The following is an 18,936-nucleotide window of genomic DNA, read 5'->3' as shown; positions in this document are numbered from 1 at the left end:
TGTTGATCAAAAATGATTCCTCTCCCCTTTCAGTGTTGTACACATAGCAGGTTCTCAGAACATGTTTGTTGAATTAAGTTGAAATATTTGCAAGGAAATACTACTTGAGATTTTACAAAAGGTTATTTCCCTGAGATTTTTGGTATAAAACCTATTTTGAAAGATTGGTATGATAAATTACTAATGTATCATTTATAACTTCAGTTATTTTTTCTTTAAGATAAAGGTCCGGGGTGCCTGGATGGCTCAGTTCATTTAAGTGTCTAACTCTTTGTTTTGGCTCCAGTTATGATTTCAGGGTGGTGAGATCAAGTAGGGCTCCGCAATGATTATGGAGCCTACCTAAGATTCTTTTTTTTTTTTTTTTTTTTTTTTTAGAATTTTTTTATTCTTTTTTTTTTTTTAAGATTTTATTTATTTGTGAGAGGCAGAGACACAGGCAGAAGGAGTAGCAGGCTCCATGCAGGGAACCCAATGTGGGACTGGATCCCGGGTCTCCAGGATCACACCCTGGGCCCAAGGCAGGCACTAAACCTCTGAGCCACCCAGGCTGGCCAAGATTCTTTTCTTTCTGTCTGTCCCTCCCTAATGCTTGCTCATTCTCTCTTAAAAAGAAAAGATAATATAAAGACCTTTACAGGGAGTAATTTTTATCTTCCTACATTTAAAACTAATGGTAATTTGTGGTTTTATTAAAAGGCACTCTTACTGAATACTCTCTTGTATTATCCTGTGAATGAATTGGTTTTCAAACATAAAATTTGAATAATTGCCTGCCTGCTCGTTTTTGAAACTAATCAATTAATAACTGTATTGTGTGATTAGGTCACTCACATTCAACCTTAATCATTTTATTTAACAGCTGTTTTTCTTTAGGTCATTTGTAGGCTAGAATATTTTGTGGCAAGAACTAAAGGGTTTTGTGATATCTGTACTAAAGAAAATACATTCCTTTAACATAATGCTGAGTGAAAAAGGCCAATCTCAAAATGCTTCTATTTATTTAACATTCATGAAGTAACATACAGAGATAAGGAATAGATTAGTGGTGTCAGGGATTAGGGATGAGGAGAAGAGGTGATAAAGGGGTAACACAAAGGAATCATGTGTTGGTACAGTTAAATATCTTGATTAAGATGGTAGTTACATGAAGCTATACATGTCATAAAATAGCATAGAACTGTACACATATTTTCACAAATATACAACTGGTAAAAATCTAAATAAGCTCTGTGGCTAGAACCAATGTCTGTTTCCTGGTTGATATTGTACTGTAGTTAATACAAGATGGGGGAGGATGGGTAAATGGCCTCCCTATACATGTCTTACAAGTACCTGTGAATTTATAATTATGTCAGAACAAAGTTTTGGAAAATAAACCTTGACAAGAACTCCACCCTAAACCAAAACAATTTTTAAAGGCAGATACCCATTCAGTTGGCATCTCCTTGCTATCAAATCCCACCATCCAGTTATTACTATAGCAGTGTAGTAGAGGACTCCCTCAAAGAAGAGTTCTTTTTTAATCTACTCATGCTTTGACGAATGTACTCTCATTTATAAGCAGTTCCTAGGAAAGCCACTATCAGTTCTAGAAAACCCATTCCTTGGCTATGCCATAGTTCTCATGACTAGTGATGGACTCAAATGTACAGATCCTCCATTTTCCTGTTTATTGATATATTGAATATCAAACCTTAAGGAATCTTAGCACACAAAACATGCACAGCCTTTTGAATATTCAACAGAATAGATGTTTCTCTTTTAGTAGATGTAAATTGAATCATACTGTACAACTCTAAATAAATTCCAGTCTTATATTTTATTAACCATGCTGATAAATATCATAGTTTGCATGCTTTGTGGTAAACACTTTGGTTTAACTGTAGTACTGTTTTCCCACAACTTATTGTTTAGATATAAACAATATTTTTTTGAGCACTTCTTTGAGCCAGGTAGATGCTAAGCACTTTTTACAGACTATGTCATTTAATCCTTGTGAGGATTAAAGAACCTTGTGAAGTGTAGGTACTGTTACATAGATGAGTAACATACCTGAAATAAGACAGGTAATAAGAGAAAGAACAGTTTGAATCTTGGTTAGATTCCTAAGCCATTATTCTGTACTTCCTTTTCATACCATACAATAAAGGAATTCTAAAGTTCAAGGCTCATGTGTTGGTGGTTGTTATATATCCCCACTGAGCCGGGAGCCTGAGGTGGGGCTCCATCCCAGGACCCTGGGATCATGATCTGAGTCAAAGGCAGAAATTAACCAACAGAGCCACCCAAGCACCAGAATATTTTCAATTTATGATATGTTTATCAGGATATAACCTCATCATAAGTTGAGAAATGTTCATAAATTTAAAGTTGAGTCTTGGGGATCCCTGGGTGGCGCAGCGGTTTGGCGCTTGCCTTTGGCCCAGGGCGCGATCCTGGAGACCTGGGATCGAATCCCACGTCGGGCTCCCGGTGCATGGAGCCTGCTTCTCCCTCTGCCTATGTCTCTGCCCCTCTCTCTGTCTCTCTGTGACTATCATAAATAAATAAAAAAATTAAAAAAAAAATAAAGTTGAGTCTTAAAATTTTATTAGTATTTTAATTCAAGGATATCTCTAATGACTTGGAAAAACAACCTTTAAAATGTAAAATCTGGGCAGCCCTGGTGGCGCAGCGGTTTAGCGCCGCCTGCAGCCCAGGGCGTGATCCTGGAGACCCTGAATCAAGTCCCACGTCAGGCTCTCTGCATGGAGCCTGCTTCTCCCTCTGCCCGTGTCTCTGCCTCTCTCTCTCTGTTTCTCTAATGAATAAATAAATAAAATCTTTATTTTTTTTTATTTATTTATTTATGATAGTCAGAGAGAGAGAGAGAGGCAGAGACATAGGCAGAGGGAGAAGCAGGCTCCATGCACCGGGAGCCCGATGTGGGATTTGATCCCAGGTCTCCAGGATCGCGCCCTGGGCCAAAGGCAGGCGCTAAACCACTGCGCCACCCAGGGATCCCTAAATAAAATCTTTAAAAAAAAAAACAATCAAATGAGCTTCAAAAGGAGATAATCTCTGACTTTTTCAGCTTAGGTTCAGAACTACTACTTTATCCACTGATGGTGCTGTTGAAATTCCAGGGATACAAGTCTGTGAATAGAATATGTAAAATTATTGTACTCCCCTCCATTGTGATACTACCCTGTAAGTAATACCTGATTTTTTCCAAAGGTCAGAGAAATATCATCCTTCAAAGCAGCCAAAAACATGGAAATAAAACCTCTTGTCTCAGTGTATGTGTATATATATATATATATATACACACTTTATGTTGGAAAGGCTCTTCCCAGTCTGCTTATACCATATTATGAGAGTCTAAGAAGTACTAGCTCTATGTTTTATTTTTCTAAGTTCAGTAGTTTGAGTTGAAGCAGTCAGTTTGAAAGTGACAGCGGGGCTGCCCCGGTGGCTTAGCGGTTTAGCGCTACCTTCAGCCCAGGGCGTGATCCTGGAGACCCCAGATCGAGTCCCACGTCAGGCTCCCTTTATGGAGCCTGCTTCTCCCTCTGCCTGTGTCTCTCTGTCTCTCTCTCTCTGTGTGTCTCTAATAAGTAAATATCTTTTAAAAAAATGTAAAAAAAAAAAAAAAAAAGCAGTTGAACTGTGACCAAATGGAGGAGAGAGAGGAAAAAATAATAAAGGTAAGTAAAAGTCTAGTATTTGGAGACTTCTAGTCAATTTTTAAGACATTCTTAAGTCAATGATCAAGAAATATTTAATTTATACTGATTAGGAAGACTGAAATATTAAAAATTGGAAAGAATTAATGAGATATGCTTATTAGAATATTTAATATTTTAAGGTTTAAAATGGACATTCTAATGAGTAAAATGTATTATCACATGATAGGGAAATTTGTATTAAATGAGAGATAAGGGATCCCTGGGTGGCGTAGCGGTTTGGCGCCTGCCTTTGGCCCAGGGCGCGATCCTGGAGACCCGGGATCGAATCCCACGTCGGGCTCCCGGTGCATGGAGCCTGCTTCTCCCTCTGCCTGTGTCTCTGCCTCTCTCTCTCTCTCTGTGACTATCAAAAATAAATAAAAATTTAAAAAAAATAAATAAATAAATAAATGAGAGATAAATGTAATACACAAGTAACACACTTAGCATAGCACCTGGCTCCGTAAATGTTAGCTATTGTTTTTGTTAATAATATCTTTTCCTCTAGTTGTAGTTAGTTTACTGTCACCTAAAATGTCCTTAGTTCTTTGCCTATCCACTTCTTTAATTTATTAAATATGTGTTCGATTATTTGAATTGCCTTTGTGAATTAACTTTATCTCCATGGTCATAGGGAACTAGAATTAGGTTTATTTTTTCTGTTTTGTTTGTTGCCATGGAAGACAAAGGAAGCACCACTTCATACTGTACAGCTGAAAGCAGCAAATGTCAATAGGCTAGAAAACTAGCCTAGGGCTGAGGATTATATTTTTCAATAAAAGATAAATTCATCAGTAGACTCATTTTAAGATACAATTCACATAACATAAAATTCACCCTTTTAAAGTATACATTTCAGTGTTAATATATTTACAAAACCTTATACTTTTAAGACAATATTTTTTTTTTAAGATTTATTTATTTATGAGAGAGAGAGAGAGAGAGAAAGAGGCAGAGACACAGGCAGAGGGAGAAGCAGGCTCCATGACGGGAGCCCGACGCGGGACTCGATGCCAGGACTCCACGATCGCACCCTGGGCCAAAGACAGGTGCCAAACTGCTGAGCCACCCAGGGATCCCCTTAAGACAATATTTTTAAGTAGTTTAATTATATATATATATATAAAATTTAGCTGTAAATGTTTACTTTCACCCATATGGTTACTACTTTGTAAACACCTCTTGGCTTCTCTTAAATTCTTTTTGGTTCAGGTCTATGTCATATCTCTTTTAGGAACACTTTCTTGATTCTGTCCTCCCACAGACCTTTTTTTTAATCCCTTTATTATATATAGCTTATCACATCTATATTTTAGTTATCTCTTTAGTTACTTGTCTTCCCTTTCAGACCATTTATCTTTCAGGGATAGAGCCTATAATTTTCCTTACTATCTTCAGGAGCTGGAACACCTTAGTACATATTTATTGAATGATTATAACCACTGATAGTTTTAGCTTAAGCATGTACTAAGCCTTAAGCATATACTGATAACTTGATATACTATATACAATATGCTATATTAAAAATATGTGCTAGGGATGCCTGGGTGGCTTAGTGGTTGAGTGTCTGCCTTTGGTTCAAGGCATGATCCTGGGGTCCCCAGACCAAGTCTTGTCGGTGGGTTCCCTGTGGGGAGCCTGCTTTTGCCCTCTGCCTATGTCTCTGCCTCTCTCTGTGTGTCTTGAATGAATGAATAAATAAATAAATCTTTAAAAAATAATTATAAAAAATATGCTTTTTGTTGCTGAGAATCATACCATTAAATGTGTTGGAAGGGACCAGTGCTCCCCCACCCATTCACATGTGCACACAAAATAAATTGTAGTCCATAGAGATTGAGTACCTTAGTGGTGAAGTAGGGAAAAAAAGGCCACATCACCTCATTTTTTTCCTGTATCACTCTTATACCTTACAGCCTACTCTCTTGATTTATAACAAAAATTCATTTATTTCTTAAGGTTTTGGTAAAGACTTTGAAAATGTAATTTAATTATATTTTTCATAATACTTTTCTGGTTTTTAGTATAAGTAAGGAACTAGTTGCCAGCCAGAATACTGGAAAAGAAATTTTCAATTGGCTTAAAGAGTGACAACATTTTTATGTTTTATAGACCTCCGTGAGTGAAAGCCTTCAAAGGGAAGCTGCTAAGAAGCAAGCAATGAAACAGGTAAGGTGGCTGAGTAAATATATGTATTTGGTGAAATAAATATTTCAGCCCACATTTTTATTTTATTTATTTTATTTTATTTTATTAAAGATTTTATTTATTTATTCATGAGAGACACAGAGAGAGAGGCAGAGACACAGGCAGAGGGAGAAGCAGGCTCCATGCAGGGAGTCCGATGTGGGACTCTGTCCCAGGTCTCCAGGATCAGGCCCTGAGCTGAAGGCAGCGCTAACCCGCTGAGCCACTCGGGCTGCCACACCCCATATTTTTAAATGTCAGGTTTGGTATCTAGGTCCTGAGACTAAGCAGTATAGCTCTGTATAAAGAGATAATTTTATCTTGACCCTCATTTTCTGAAAATGTTTAAAACATTTCTTGATTTACATATATTTCAGGCTTTTGTGATAAATTTTAAAGGAAAAAGCACAATAGAGAATTAGCTCTTTATTGCTATGTTGTAGATTAAACCCATTTCTGCTTTCAGCTGACTCAGTAGTCAGTCTTACAGTGGATTATATGGTTTAATAATTCTTACTAGTGAGCATACTTGCTTAAAAAAAGTCTCTTCACACCAAAGTGATTTCATCATTATATAAATATTTGAAATTAATCTACTAAGAATGGGGAATATCTGATAATTCTCAATAGATTTCTCTCGCACTTTATATAGTGCTCTGTAGTATTTCTGAGCACTTTTTTGTAAATTATATTTTTTAAATTCTCACAAATCTGCCCATGATCCTGATTAAGAAATCTGAAGGTTCAAAAGGATAAATTACCCTTTATGATCACATAGCTAATTACAGAACTAGGCCTGAAGGTTTACTAATTTTTCTACTACACCATTGAATCTTCGATTTAGCTGTTGCAAAACATAATGAAATTAAACAATGACACAGTACCTTTCTTTTTAATTTTTTCCCCTCCACATTTTCTTTATCCTTTAGCATCTATGTCTCCCTACTCTACCTGAATCCTGTATAGGAATGAATTTGTTAAATACTTTCTAATGTGCCAGACATTATGGTAACCACTTTCTAAGAATTAACTTCTTAAAATAATCCTCTAAGATAGAAGCTCTTAAAATCTTCATTTTATAATTGAGGACAGGAAGGCAGAAGGATTTATGTGACTTTCATGAAGTCTCATAGTTCAACCCAAGCAGTACAATTGCAGAGCTCATGCTTTTAGTAACTATGTTTACTGCTACTCCGAGGAATGGCACAGAATTATATATTTTGGTTATGTTAATGCAAGTGGAATATAATGTGTAACTCAGCAGTCTGAAAATGATTTAATGCGCAATTTTTAAAAATGTGATTTTTTTTAACATAAATGCTGAAATGCTTTGAGTTATAATTTTAGAGCTCTAGAATTTTTAGAGACCATCAGAGTTCAACTTCTTCACCATATTGATGAAAGAATTAGTTATGGAGAATCTGGTGACTTTTCTAAGGTCATGTAGTTATCTTGTTTTCTAGTTTATTCTGACATTTTTTGTGTTGCCTTTCCTTACCTATTTAAAGCATAAATCCCAAATTTAACTTTATTCTTAATCCTAGCTGTCCCAAACTACATTTTCTCTTAGTGAGATTTTTTTTCTCATAGTTTGCTTGAAAGTTAGGAGTGCTGCTATAGCTCTTCATGTACCTTTTCCCTCCTGCTGCTTTCACAGAGCTGGAACATCTGTACTTCCTGCTTTTCACTTTATTCTCCACTAACTAACTTTTATGATGAAGAATACCAACTTGATTACTATATCTAAGATAAAATACTCTTAGAAATGGAGTATTTTATTTTTTTCTTATTATTTTTATTTAAATTCAATTAATTATGGGATCCCTGGGTGGCGCAGCAGTTTGGTGTCTGCCTTTGGCCCAGGGCATGATCCTGGAGACCCGGGATCGAATCCCACCTCGGGCTCCCGGTGCATGGAGCCTGCTTCTCCCTCTGCCTGTGTCTCTGCCTCTCTCTCTCTCTCTCTTCTCTCTGTGTGACTATCATAAGTAAATAAAAATAATAAAATAAATAAATTCAATTAATTAACATATAGTGTATTATTAGTTTCAGAGGTAGAGTTCAGTGATTCATCAGTTGTATATAACACCCAGTGCTCATTACATCACATGCTCTCCTTAATGCATGTTACTCAGTTATCCTATACCTTCACCCTTCTCCCCTTCAGCAACCCCCAGTTTGTTTCCTATTATTAAGAGTCTCTTATGCTTTGTCTCCCTCTCTGATTGCATTTTGTTCTTTTTCCTTCCCGCCCCCTATGCTCCTTTGTTTTGTTTCTTAAATTCCACATGAGTGAAATCATATAATTGTTTTTGATTGGCTTATTTTTCTTAGCATAATACCCTCTAGTTCTATCCATGTTGTTGTAAATGGCAAGGTTCCTTCCTTCCTTCCTTCCTTCCTTCCTTCCTTCCTTCCTTCCTTCCTCCTTCCTTCCTTCCTCCTTCCTTCCTTCCTTCCTTCCTTCCTTCCTTCCTTCCTTCCTCCTTCCTTCCTTCCTTCCTTCCTTCCTTCCTTCCTTCCGTTCCTTTTTTTAAGATGGCAAATATGCCATTGTGTGTGTGTATATACATACATATATACATATGTATATACACACACATATATATACATATTTATGTGTATATACACACACACGACATCTTCTTGATCCCATCTGTTGATGAACGTCTGGGCGCTCTCCGTAGTCTTGCTATGGTGGACATGGCTGCTATAAACCTTGACATGCAGGTGCCCCTTCAGATCACTACGTTTGTATCTTTGGGATAAACCCCTAGTAGTACAGTTGCTGGGTGAAGAGTAGCTCTATTTTTAACTTTTTGAGGAACCTCTGTACTGTTTTGCAGAATGGCTGTACCAGCTTGCATTCCCTCAGCAGTGTAAGAGGCTTCCCCCTTCTCTGCATCATCGCCAACATCTGTCATTTCCTGACTGGTTAATTTTAGCCATTCTGACCAGTGTGGGGTGGTATCTTATTGTGGTTTTGATTTGTATTTCCCTGATATTGAGTGATGTTGGGCATTTTCCTTTGTCTCTTGGCCATTTGAAGATCTTCTTTGAAGAAATGTCTATTCATGTCTTCTGTCCATTTCTTGATTGGATTATTGATTCTTTCATCCATTTTACATCTGTTTTCATGTATGGCGTAAGAAAATGTCCAGTTTTGTTCTTCTGCATGTGACTGTCCAATTTTCTCAACACCATTTGTTGAAGAAACTTTTTTCCATTGAATGTTTTTTCCTGCTTTGTCAAAGATTAATTGACCACAGAGCTGAGGGTCCATTTCTAGGTTCCCTGTTATGTTCCATTGATCTGCGTGTCTGTTTTTCTGCCAGTACCATACGGTCTTGATGATTATAGCTTTGTAATAGAGCTTGAAGTTCAGAATTGTGATGCCACCAACTTGGTGTTCTTTTTCAACATTCTTTTGGCTATTTAGGGTCTTTTCTGGTTCCATACAAATTTTAGAATTATTTTTTCCAGCTCTTTGAAAAAAGTTGATGGTATTTTAATAGGGATTGCATTTAATCTATAGATTGCTCTAGGTAACAGACATTTTAACAGTATTCTAACCCATGAGCATGGAACATTTTTCCATTTCTTTGTGTCTTCCTCATGAGGTATCTTTCATGAGTGTTCAGTAGTTTTCTGAGTATAGATTCTTTGCCTTTTTGGTTAGGTTTATTCCTAGGTGTCTTATGGTTTTGGGTGCAATTGTAAATGGGATAGATTCCTTAATTTCTCTTTCTCCTGTCTCATTTTAAGTGTATAGAGATAAAACTTCTTTCTGTGCATTGATTTTATGTCCTGCCACTTTGCTGAATTCCTGTATGAGTTCTAGCAATTTTGGAGTGGCATCTTTTGGATTTTCCACAGAGTATCATGTCATCTGCAAAAAGTGAGAGTTTGACTTCTTTGCTGATTTGGATGCCTTTTAAGAAATGGGGTATTTTAATAGACGACATTTTTTTTCTTTCTGTTCTTTTATCTGGACAGTGCACAGAACTGATGATGGCAATATTATCTTACTCCCTGTTTCATCGGAAAAGCTATTAAATGTCATCATTAGATGTAATGTTTTCAGTAGGTGTTTGGCAGCTATCTATTCTCAAGCTAAGCTCAGAAATTCTTTTTTTGATCTTGGTTTGAGGTGTTGTTTGTTTATTTTTTAAAATCATATATGAATGAACTGTATAAAATAGATAATACAACAACTTGGAATGTAAATACAGTTATTATCTTCATTTTTTTAGATGAAAACTGAGACACAAAAAAGAGTACACAAACTTGCCCAGAGTAGCTAGTAAGTGTAGAGCCAGGATTGAAACCCAGGCAGCCTGGCTCCAGACTGGTGTTTATATTTTCAGTCTGAAATGTGATTCATAGAATTTTTATAATATATATCTGATTCACGATCCTCTCTCAAAAAAGTTACCTAAGACTTTTTATGTATTACCTGGCTTATATATTTTAGACATGTTTGTTTGTTTATTTTAGACCAAACTAGAAATCCAGAAGGCCCTTGCAGAAGATTCCACTGTATATGAATATGACAGTATTTATGATGAAATGCAGAAAAAAAGAGAGGAAAATAATCCCAAATTGCTTTTGGGAAAAGACCGAAAGGTTTGTATCTGAAAATACAAATTTATTTGACCTTAACTGTATTTTAAAGATTTATTTATTTATTTTAGAGTATCTGCATCTGCAAGTGAGAAGGTAAGAGGGAAAGGGAGAGAATCTCAAGCAGATTCCCCATTGAGTGCAGACCCTGACACAGGGCTTGATCTCACTACCCTGAGATAATGACCCGAGCTGAAATCAAGAGTTGGATGTTTAACTAACTGAGCCACTCAGGCACCCCTTGACCTGAATTTGTTGTTGTTGTTGTTGTTAAAGATTTTATTTATCTATTTGAGAGAGAGAGATAGCAAGAGAGCGCATGAGTCCGAGACAGGGAGAGGGAGAAACCAGCTCCCCACTGAGCAGGAAGCCCAACATGGGTCTTGATCACAGGATCCCAGGACCACCACCCAAGCCGAAGATGGCCGCCTAACCAACTGAGCCACCAAGCACCCCTTGACCTACATTTTATATCAATCTTATTTTAGCATGAGGATGATATGAGGAAAAGCTTTCAGGTATTTAAATTGTGAAGAGCCCCCAGTTCCAGATGATATAGATTTGATTTAGGACCCAGGAAGCCCTAGGTTTAGTATCCTACTAAAGTGAATAAATTATCTAAGAATAAAAGCAGTAAGTTTTCTTACTTGCTTTAACCCCTTCACAAATAAATTTTTAAAATTTTTTTCTTGAAATTTTTTTCGTAGAAAATCTTTATATTAATAACTCCTCTTTTCATATTTTATGCTTTATCATCCTCTCATCTCAGTTCAGATTTTCTATCACTTTTTCTTTCACAAACATAGATTTTTAAAGATCTTTGCATTTTATGGTATGTACAAGTAGGGAGCTGGTGTAAAATTACCACTATTTTTTTTTTTTTTTGAGTAGGCTCCACATGGAGCCCAGTGTGGGGCTTGAACTTACGATCCCAAGATCAAGACCTGAGCTGAGATCAAGAGTTGGACACTTAACCGACTGAGCCACTCAGGCACTCCCCACTGTTCTTTTAAATAACCGTATATCAACTAATGTGAAAATCTAGTAAGAACCTTTCTGATTCACTTATCTATTGAAGTATTCAGACAATACCTGTAAAAAGGATGAAAACACAGTGGAAAAATTAACTTAGTTTGAAATTTTAAAAAAGTAAAATGGCATTTTGAATAATTTCTGTCTTTACACCTAAATTTTTATTGAAAAGACTTTTAGTTTCAGCCTTGCTAGTAAATTTATATTAAATTTTGAGAGGATGATGATCCCACTTATTTGGATTAGCCATTTTTATCTTAATTCATGATTAAAAATAGAATATTCTTAATTTTTATTTTTTATTCTTTCCTAAGTAATCTTATTTTTCCCCCTAGCCCAAGTATATTCACAACTTACTAAAAGCAGTTGAGATCAGAAAAAAGGAACAAGAAAAACGAATGGAAAAGAAAATACAAAGAGAACGAGAAATGGAGAAGGGAGAGTTTGATGATAAGGAGGCATTTGTGACATCTGCTTATAAGAAAAAACTGCAAGAGAGAGCTGAAGAGGAAGAAAGAGAGAAAAGGGCTGCTGCACTAGAAGGTGAACTGGAAGAGGGAGGAGGGGAGAAGGAAACAAGCAGCAAAATTCTGCCCTGGGTTTAGCCATGTGCTCTGTCCCTGAACTCCTAGATGATAATGTTGTGGTCCTCATTTATGTATATGAATTCAAGATATAGTTATGATATTCTGTAGTATTATAAAACAGAAAAGATGATGACTGAAAACACAGCTGCACTCTCAGTAACTATTACTTCTACTGGACTTTTCACAGCTCTCCTTTTATTGCTTACAACTATGGTCGTTACTAAGTCATTGCCTTAGAAAATGATTCCAAATATAAAAACCTTTGTTACAAGGCACAACACCACAGTATTTGTCAGAAACAATATAAACTAAGATTTAAATCCTACTTGTATTTTCTGGGTTTAGAAAACTCGAATAACATCACTCAAGGATGGGCATTTAGAAAACTAGAATAACATCACTCAAGAAATAACAGAAGATGTGCTGGAGCCAAAGAATGTCTTAGTGCTTTATTTCAGTATTTTCTACTCATGGTCATTTCTCAAGATCTAAGTACATTGTGTACTTTTAAATAGCTTAATTGGCAAATATTCATCAATTTTATTTTATTTGGGATCCCTGGGTGGCGCAGCGGTTTGGCGCCTGCCTTTGGCCCAGGGCGTGATCCTGGAGACCCGGGATCGAATCCCACGTCAGGCTCCCGGTGCATGGAGCCTGCTTCTCCCTCTGCCTGTGTCTCTGCCTCTCTCTCTCTCTCACTGTGTGCCTATCATAAATAAATAAAATTTAAAAAAAAATTTTTAATTTTATTTAATTTTATTTTATTTTTAAATATTTTTTAATTTTTTTTTTTTTTTTTTTTTTTTTTTTTATGATAGAGAGAGAGAGAGAGAGAGAGGGGCAGAGACACAGGCAGAGGGAGAAGCAGGCTCCATGCACTGGGAGCCCGATGTGGGACTCGATCCCGGGTCTCCAGGATCGCGTCCTGGGCCAAAGGCAGGCGCCAAACCGCTGCGCCACCCAGGGATCCCCTATTCATCAATTTTAAATAGAAGAAAATTAAATCTATAATATTATGTCTAACCATGTACTGGGTATTCATCTAGAATACCAGTTTATATGTTTTCTGTGAAAGACCACATAAATATTTTAGGCTTTGTGTACCATATGATTTTTGCTAGAGCTACTCAGTTCTGCCTTTCTAAGGCAAAAGCAGCCTTAATAAATGAACAAGGCTACATTCCGATAAAAATTTATTTACAAAACAATATAGGCCACATTTGGCCTGCACGCTGTAGTTTGCCAACTACAGATCTAGAGAGTAGTTTTATACACTCTGTATGTTACATTGTCTACACCATAAAATTGAACTGTGTTGTGCCTTGTTGAATATTTTCCTCTCGCTTTTGCTTTCCCTCTCTTAGCACGTTTGGATGTAACCAAGCAGAAAGATCTCAGTGGATTTTATAGACACCTATTAAATCAAGCAGTTGGTGAAGAGGAAGCACCTACATGCAGCTTTCGTGAAGCCAGGTGAGACATGGCATATGGAATATTAGAAGAAAGAAGAAAGACTCTGTTCATGATCTATAATTGTGGGATCATTTTAACCCTTTGAAAGATAGGAGATTACAGCATTGCATATTGTGTTGTCAGTTAAACCTGATCTAATTGAATTGCTAGGGATTTATACTTTCTTAATTAAAAACCTGCAGATTTAGTTCAAATATTTCTATTCTGCAGTAATCCTACAGGTATTTTCAGATAGTATATAGAATAAGTGGTTTATTTTCATAAGTAGCACATGGCCTCTATAAAACATAAGATTCACGTATCAAGGGCTAGAAATGTACCACCTAATAATGTAGCCACTAGGCACATGTAGACTGTTGAAGACCTAAAATTTTGGTCATAGTAGCCACATTGTAAGTACTCAGTTGCCACATTTGGCTAATGGCTACCATATTAGATGGCACAGATATGTGCCATTTCTGTAGATATGTCCATTAGCACTGACATAGAAAGTAAATATTGGAGGGGTTTTTTGGATAAAATCATAAAGTATTGTAAGAATGGTGAAATGACTGTTATAGGTATATAGCTAAAGGTAAAGGGGAGAATTTGTCCTGAGCTCATATCTGAGTAAATGGTTTTTTGGAACAGAAACATCAGATTAAGAGGATCTAAGTCTTTATTGGTGCTTAAGAAAAGAGGGGAATTATGACTAAAGAGGCGGAATCAGATTTATACTTTGCTCTGTCAAATGCTCGGTTTGATAACAAAATTGACGAAAATTATAAGTCTTAGTATATTTGAAGAGAGATTTTTGAATGGAAAAAGAATTTCTGTTAGAGTTTCATCAAAAATAGTTGTGAGGCCAGCCATGAAACTCCATAATGTCATTTGATAGTTGTACTTTTCTTGGAGTCTAATAATAGAATTTCTAACTATTAGATAATCCTTTAGCCCAGACAATTCTGCCAGCAATTCCCAGAGAACCACAGTTGTTCTGTTAGTATGATTATTAAGTAATCCATAAGAATGAATGTGTGACTGATGTAAATAAATTAGCCACACTTATCAGTTGGGAAAATGTAAGTGATGTAAACAATTTTAAGTGTTAGTGATTGTAATCAGGTGGATTCACAAATTCCCGTTTTGTTGTGATAGGTGCCAAAGGGTTATATCAGGAAGGTTGTGCTTTTTTAATCGTACGAGATTATTTAGTGATATTTAGAATTAGATTTCACTGTGAAAAAAAATCATCTTATTTTGAGGACTATTTTTAAATTTTTTAAAGAGACAAAAATCCAACAAAGAGCTGCAACTTGAACTTCATGTTGTGAAAATAGTACTTAGATCCAGAATATATCTTACTTTTCCCAATTATTCTTTGTCATGTCTATAAAAATGTTAATGCCTGAAGGTTCTAGTGGTCCAATACAGAAAGCCTGATTTTCTCTATTCCACTTCTACCTTTTTCTGAAAATATTCTGAATGGTTAGAAAATACTAGTTGGCAAATGTTTACAAGTTAAATAGCACCTTTTTGCATTTAGTAGTTGTATAGGTTTAAGTATTGAGAAAAATTGCATGAACACTTCATGTGCTTACTACAATGATAACGTGGCATTTTGTGTTGTTTTAAGGTCTGAGATAAAGGAAGAGAAATCAAGGGGTTATTCTGATGAATTAAGTTCAGAGAACAGAATAATACCACGTGAGAAATGCAGTCTCCAAACTGTTGTGCAAGTAGGGGAAAACCCAGATGCAGACAGTGACTTTGATGCTAATAGTGAGGATGATGAAATGGAAGAAAATAATAAAGTGAACTGCAGAAGGAAAAAAATCACAGAGACTTCTGAGAGTGACTCCAAGCATCAGAGGCACTCCCCATCTTCTAGTGAAGAAAGAGAGCATGGTATCAAATGCCATACAAAAAGGTCCAAGTCAAGAGTTCATGAGAAAAGGGAAGATCAGCACCAAGAGAGACAATCCAGGGATCATGAGAACTATTACACTGACCGTGATTACCGAAAAGAAAAGAAGGATTCCCATAGGCACAGAGAGGCTGGTCATAGAGATTCCCACTGGAAGAGGCATGAACACGAAGATAAACTGAAGGGAAGAGACCAAAGAGAAAGAAAAGACAGAGATTGGAAAAGGGAGAAATACTCCCTAAGAGAACAAGAAAGAGATAGACAACGAAATGAACATGACCAACACAGTGAGAAAGGAGAAGAGAAGGAAGGGAAAAGCAAAGAAAAGGAAGAGCATATGAAAGCAAGGAAAGAAAGACATGAAAACAGTGATAAGTACAGAGATCGAGAACAACAAGAAATAAATGTTCAATCTTCAGGAAGAAACCGAGACAAAAAAGAAAGCAGCCCAAATTCTAGGGCAAAGGATAGGTTTTTTGACCGGGAAAGATCCAATAAAATGAGAAATACGGAAAAGGACAAAGAAAGAAACTCAGAGAAACCCTCCAGTTCTGAAACATCACTGGGAGCAAAACACAGACTCACAGAGGAATGTCAAGAGATGGGCAAAGAACAAGAGAAACCACATGAGGTGGGGAACAAGTTTGCAAAGCGAAGCAATGAAGAAACTGTAATGTCAGCTAGAGACAGATACCTGGCCAGACAAATGGCACGGGTTAATGCAAAGACATATATTGAAAAAGAAGATGATTGATAACTACCCAAGTAAACCTGTGAAAGCACAGAAGATTATAACTCCTGGAACATGCTGTGTGAAGGTATAAAGGAGTGTGTTAACAGTGGTTGAGAGGGTATTTTTTAATATATTTCCAAAATTTATTTTTGGTTTAAGTAAAAAATAAGTCCTTTTATCTTGAATATTTGAGTGAATTGATACATATTTATTTAATTATCAATACCACATTCTTGGTTGTATTCAAACAACTTCAAGAGTGTTAAATCCCTGTAGTTAATGAGGAAAATGGGCTCCACTATAACCATTAAAAAATAATTCAAACAACTCTCCTAGTAATGTTGGTTTTGTTGCAAGAGGTATTACTTTTATAAATACTGTATTCTGGATAAAAAATATGTGGATTTGAACAATAAAGTAGAGACTGTTGCTGTACTTTGTGTTCTGAAATTTGTGTTAATGTATAAAATAGGGATCATACATCTTGTCGAGTAACTTCCTAGCTCACAGCATATTTGGCTTAAATGCAAATAAAAATAGTGATGTGTTTGTACATTTAATTTGTACTCATATTTTATTTTAAAAGTATGTCCTTAATTTATGCCACAATTCCTTTTTTATTTTTTAGTTAAAAAATCACTTTAATTCTGAAACCCTAGCAAGTTGGTAAATTAGTTATATTATTTCAGTCAGTTTTAGCTAAGGATGAAAAGATGGAGACATTTAATCTAAATGAAGTTAGCTAAAGATCCAGGTAGCCTATTTAAGAGCCTCTCTTATTTTATGTACTCTAATAAAGAAACTTAACATTTGGGGGCACCTGAATGGATCCATCACTTGAGTGCCCAACTCTTGATTTCAGCTCAGGTCATGATCTCACAGTTGTGAGATCGAGCCCCATGTTGGGCTCGCACTGGGTGTGAAGTTTGCTTAAGATTCTTGCTCTTCTCTGCCACTCCCCCTATATTCTCTTAAAAAAACAAAAAAGAACATTGACTTTTAGAAAAGACATATTAAGGATCAAATCTAGTATTCATAAAGCATTTTATTAAACCTTTAAAGCCAGAGCGCGTGGGTGATTCAGTGGTTGAGCGTCCACCTTTGGCTCAGGTTGTGATCCTGGGGTCCTGAGATCAAGTCCTGCATTGGGCTCCCTGTGGGAAGCCTGCTTCTCCCTCTGCCTGTGTCTCTGCCTCTCTGTGTGTCTCGTGGATAAATGAATAAAATCTTTTCTAAAAAATTTAAAAATAAAAATAAACCTTTAAAGCCAAAAAGGAAAGTAACAAGAAATTTAATGCCTGTATCTCTTGACTGACACATTAATTATCAGTTGTAGCCTAATAATTTAAAATAGATCAGTGATGGGGCACCCACATGACTCAGTCCATTTAGCATCTGCCTTCGATTCAGGTCATGATCTCAGGTCTTGAGATTGAGCTCCGTGTTGGGTTCGTACTCAGTGAGGAGTCTACTTCTCTCTCTGCCTTTGTGTGCGTACTCTCTCCCAAATAAATAAAATCTTTAAATAGAAATAAAATAGATTGGTGACAAACACTTAAAAAGCACTGATTGCGGGTACATAGAGTGATATAATGTAACGGTGGTAGAAGGACCACAAGTGACAGGCTGGCTAAAAATCTTCAACCTCTATAGGGAATATGGTTCCTTTGTTGGGGTTGTTATAACTAGAGCTGTGTATTGGGAACATAGTATGTAAGACAGTCAAGGAGGGAGAAGACTGGAGTCCCAAGAGTTCTAATAAGAAACTCGATTTCTTTCCCCTGGAAGTTGAGAGATTTTCACAAGCAGCTTAGATGCTTTGGATAGGAAAAGCTATATATATTACTTTTATTAACAAAATTTGACATAACTCAGGGGTGAACTACAAATTAAGGGTTTTCTCTGATCTCCAGATAGATGTTTTTGCATCTCTGGCATTCATCTTATCCTTTTCTGAGTACAGTATCTTGGTTTTCCCTTGGGAAAATAACCCCCCTTCACTACTTAATCTTGTGATTCAAAAGGGGTTGAAAAGGCTCCAGGAAAAGGTATGTGACTTAAGTGAGGCCACTTCTGATGCTGTCAGACTAAAGAGATGTTTTCCACTACCATTGCCGACTTCAAAGATTGAGGTGAGTCCAGAATTCTGTGGGAGAATGAATGCCTCACTGTTTGACAGGATAAAGCCCACACAAAAGAGTAGAAACAAGAGGAGAGAAGGACAAACACCTGATTACTTTCTACTTTCTGGCTCTAGTTTTTTTTAGATATTTTAAACCAATACTTACCCTGCCTTTTCTTCAAGTTTCATTTGGATTTCTGGCACTACAGCCAAAAAAGCCCTATTTTATTCAAAGTTCTACTTATGATAAGTACATGGCAGAAGTTACTGGAACATTCGTAATAAACTTCTAAAAATTGTAGCATAACCTGCATTTTTTAAAAAGTGCATATAGGGCAGCCCCGGTAGCTCAGCAGTTTAGCGCTGCCTTCAGCCCAGGGCATGATCCAGCAGATCTGGGATCGAGTCCCACGTCCAGCTCCCTGCATGGAGCTTGTTTCTCCCTCTGCCTGTGTCTCTGCCTCTCTCCCTGTGTCTCTCATGAATAAGTAATTAAAAAAAAAAATCTTAAAAAAAAATAAAGTGCATATAAAGTATATAGTTTAATTGGTTTACACAGGGTG

The 18,936-nt window shown here is 36.5% G+C and overlaps 1 protein-coding gene across 2 annotated transcripts in view; it reads left to right on the top strand.

Annotated features, from left to right (window-relative positions):
* Positions 1–16,804, top strand: part of NSRP1 (nuclear speckle splicing regulatory protein 1) — a 66,247-nt gene extending 49,443 nt beyond the window's left edge. For both annotated transcript variants that reach the window (XM_041726314.1, XM_041726315.1), the window contains exons 3-7: positions 5,823–5,879; positions 10,395–10,523; positions 11,888–12,095; positions 13,504–13,612; positions 15,228–16,804. In XM_041726314.1, the coding sequence (XP_041582248.1) occupies positions 5,823–5,879; positions 10,395–10,523; positions 11,888–12,095; positions 13,504–13,612; positions 15,228–16,272 (1,548 nt within the window). In that variant the 3' untranslated portion in view covers positions 16,273–16,804. The remainder of the gene's footprint in view (positions 1–5,822; positions 5,880–10,394; positions 10,524–11,887; positions 12,096–13,503; positions 13,613–15,227) is intronic.
* The last annotated feature ends 2,132 nt before the right edge of the window (positions 16,805–18,936 follow it).

This window comes from Vulpes lagopus, chromosome 12 (genome assembly GCF_018345385.1).
Source record: "Vulpes lagopus strain Blue_001 chromosome 12, ASM1834538v1, whole genome shotgun sequence".
Classification (NCBI taxonomy): Eukaryota; Metazoa; Chordata; class Mammalia; order Carnivora; family Canidae; genus Vulpes; species Vulpes lagopus.
Note: the sequence above shows the minus strand (reverse complement) of the source record. Positions and strands in the feature narration are given on the sequence as shown.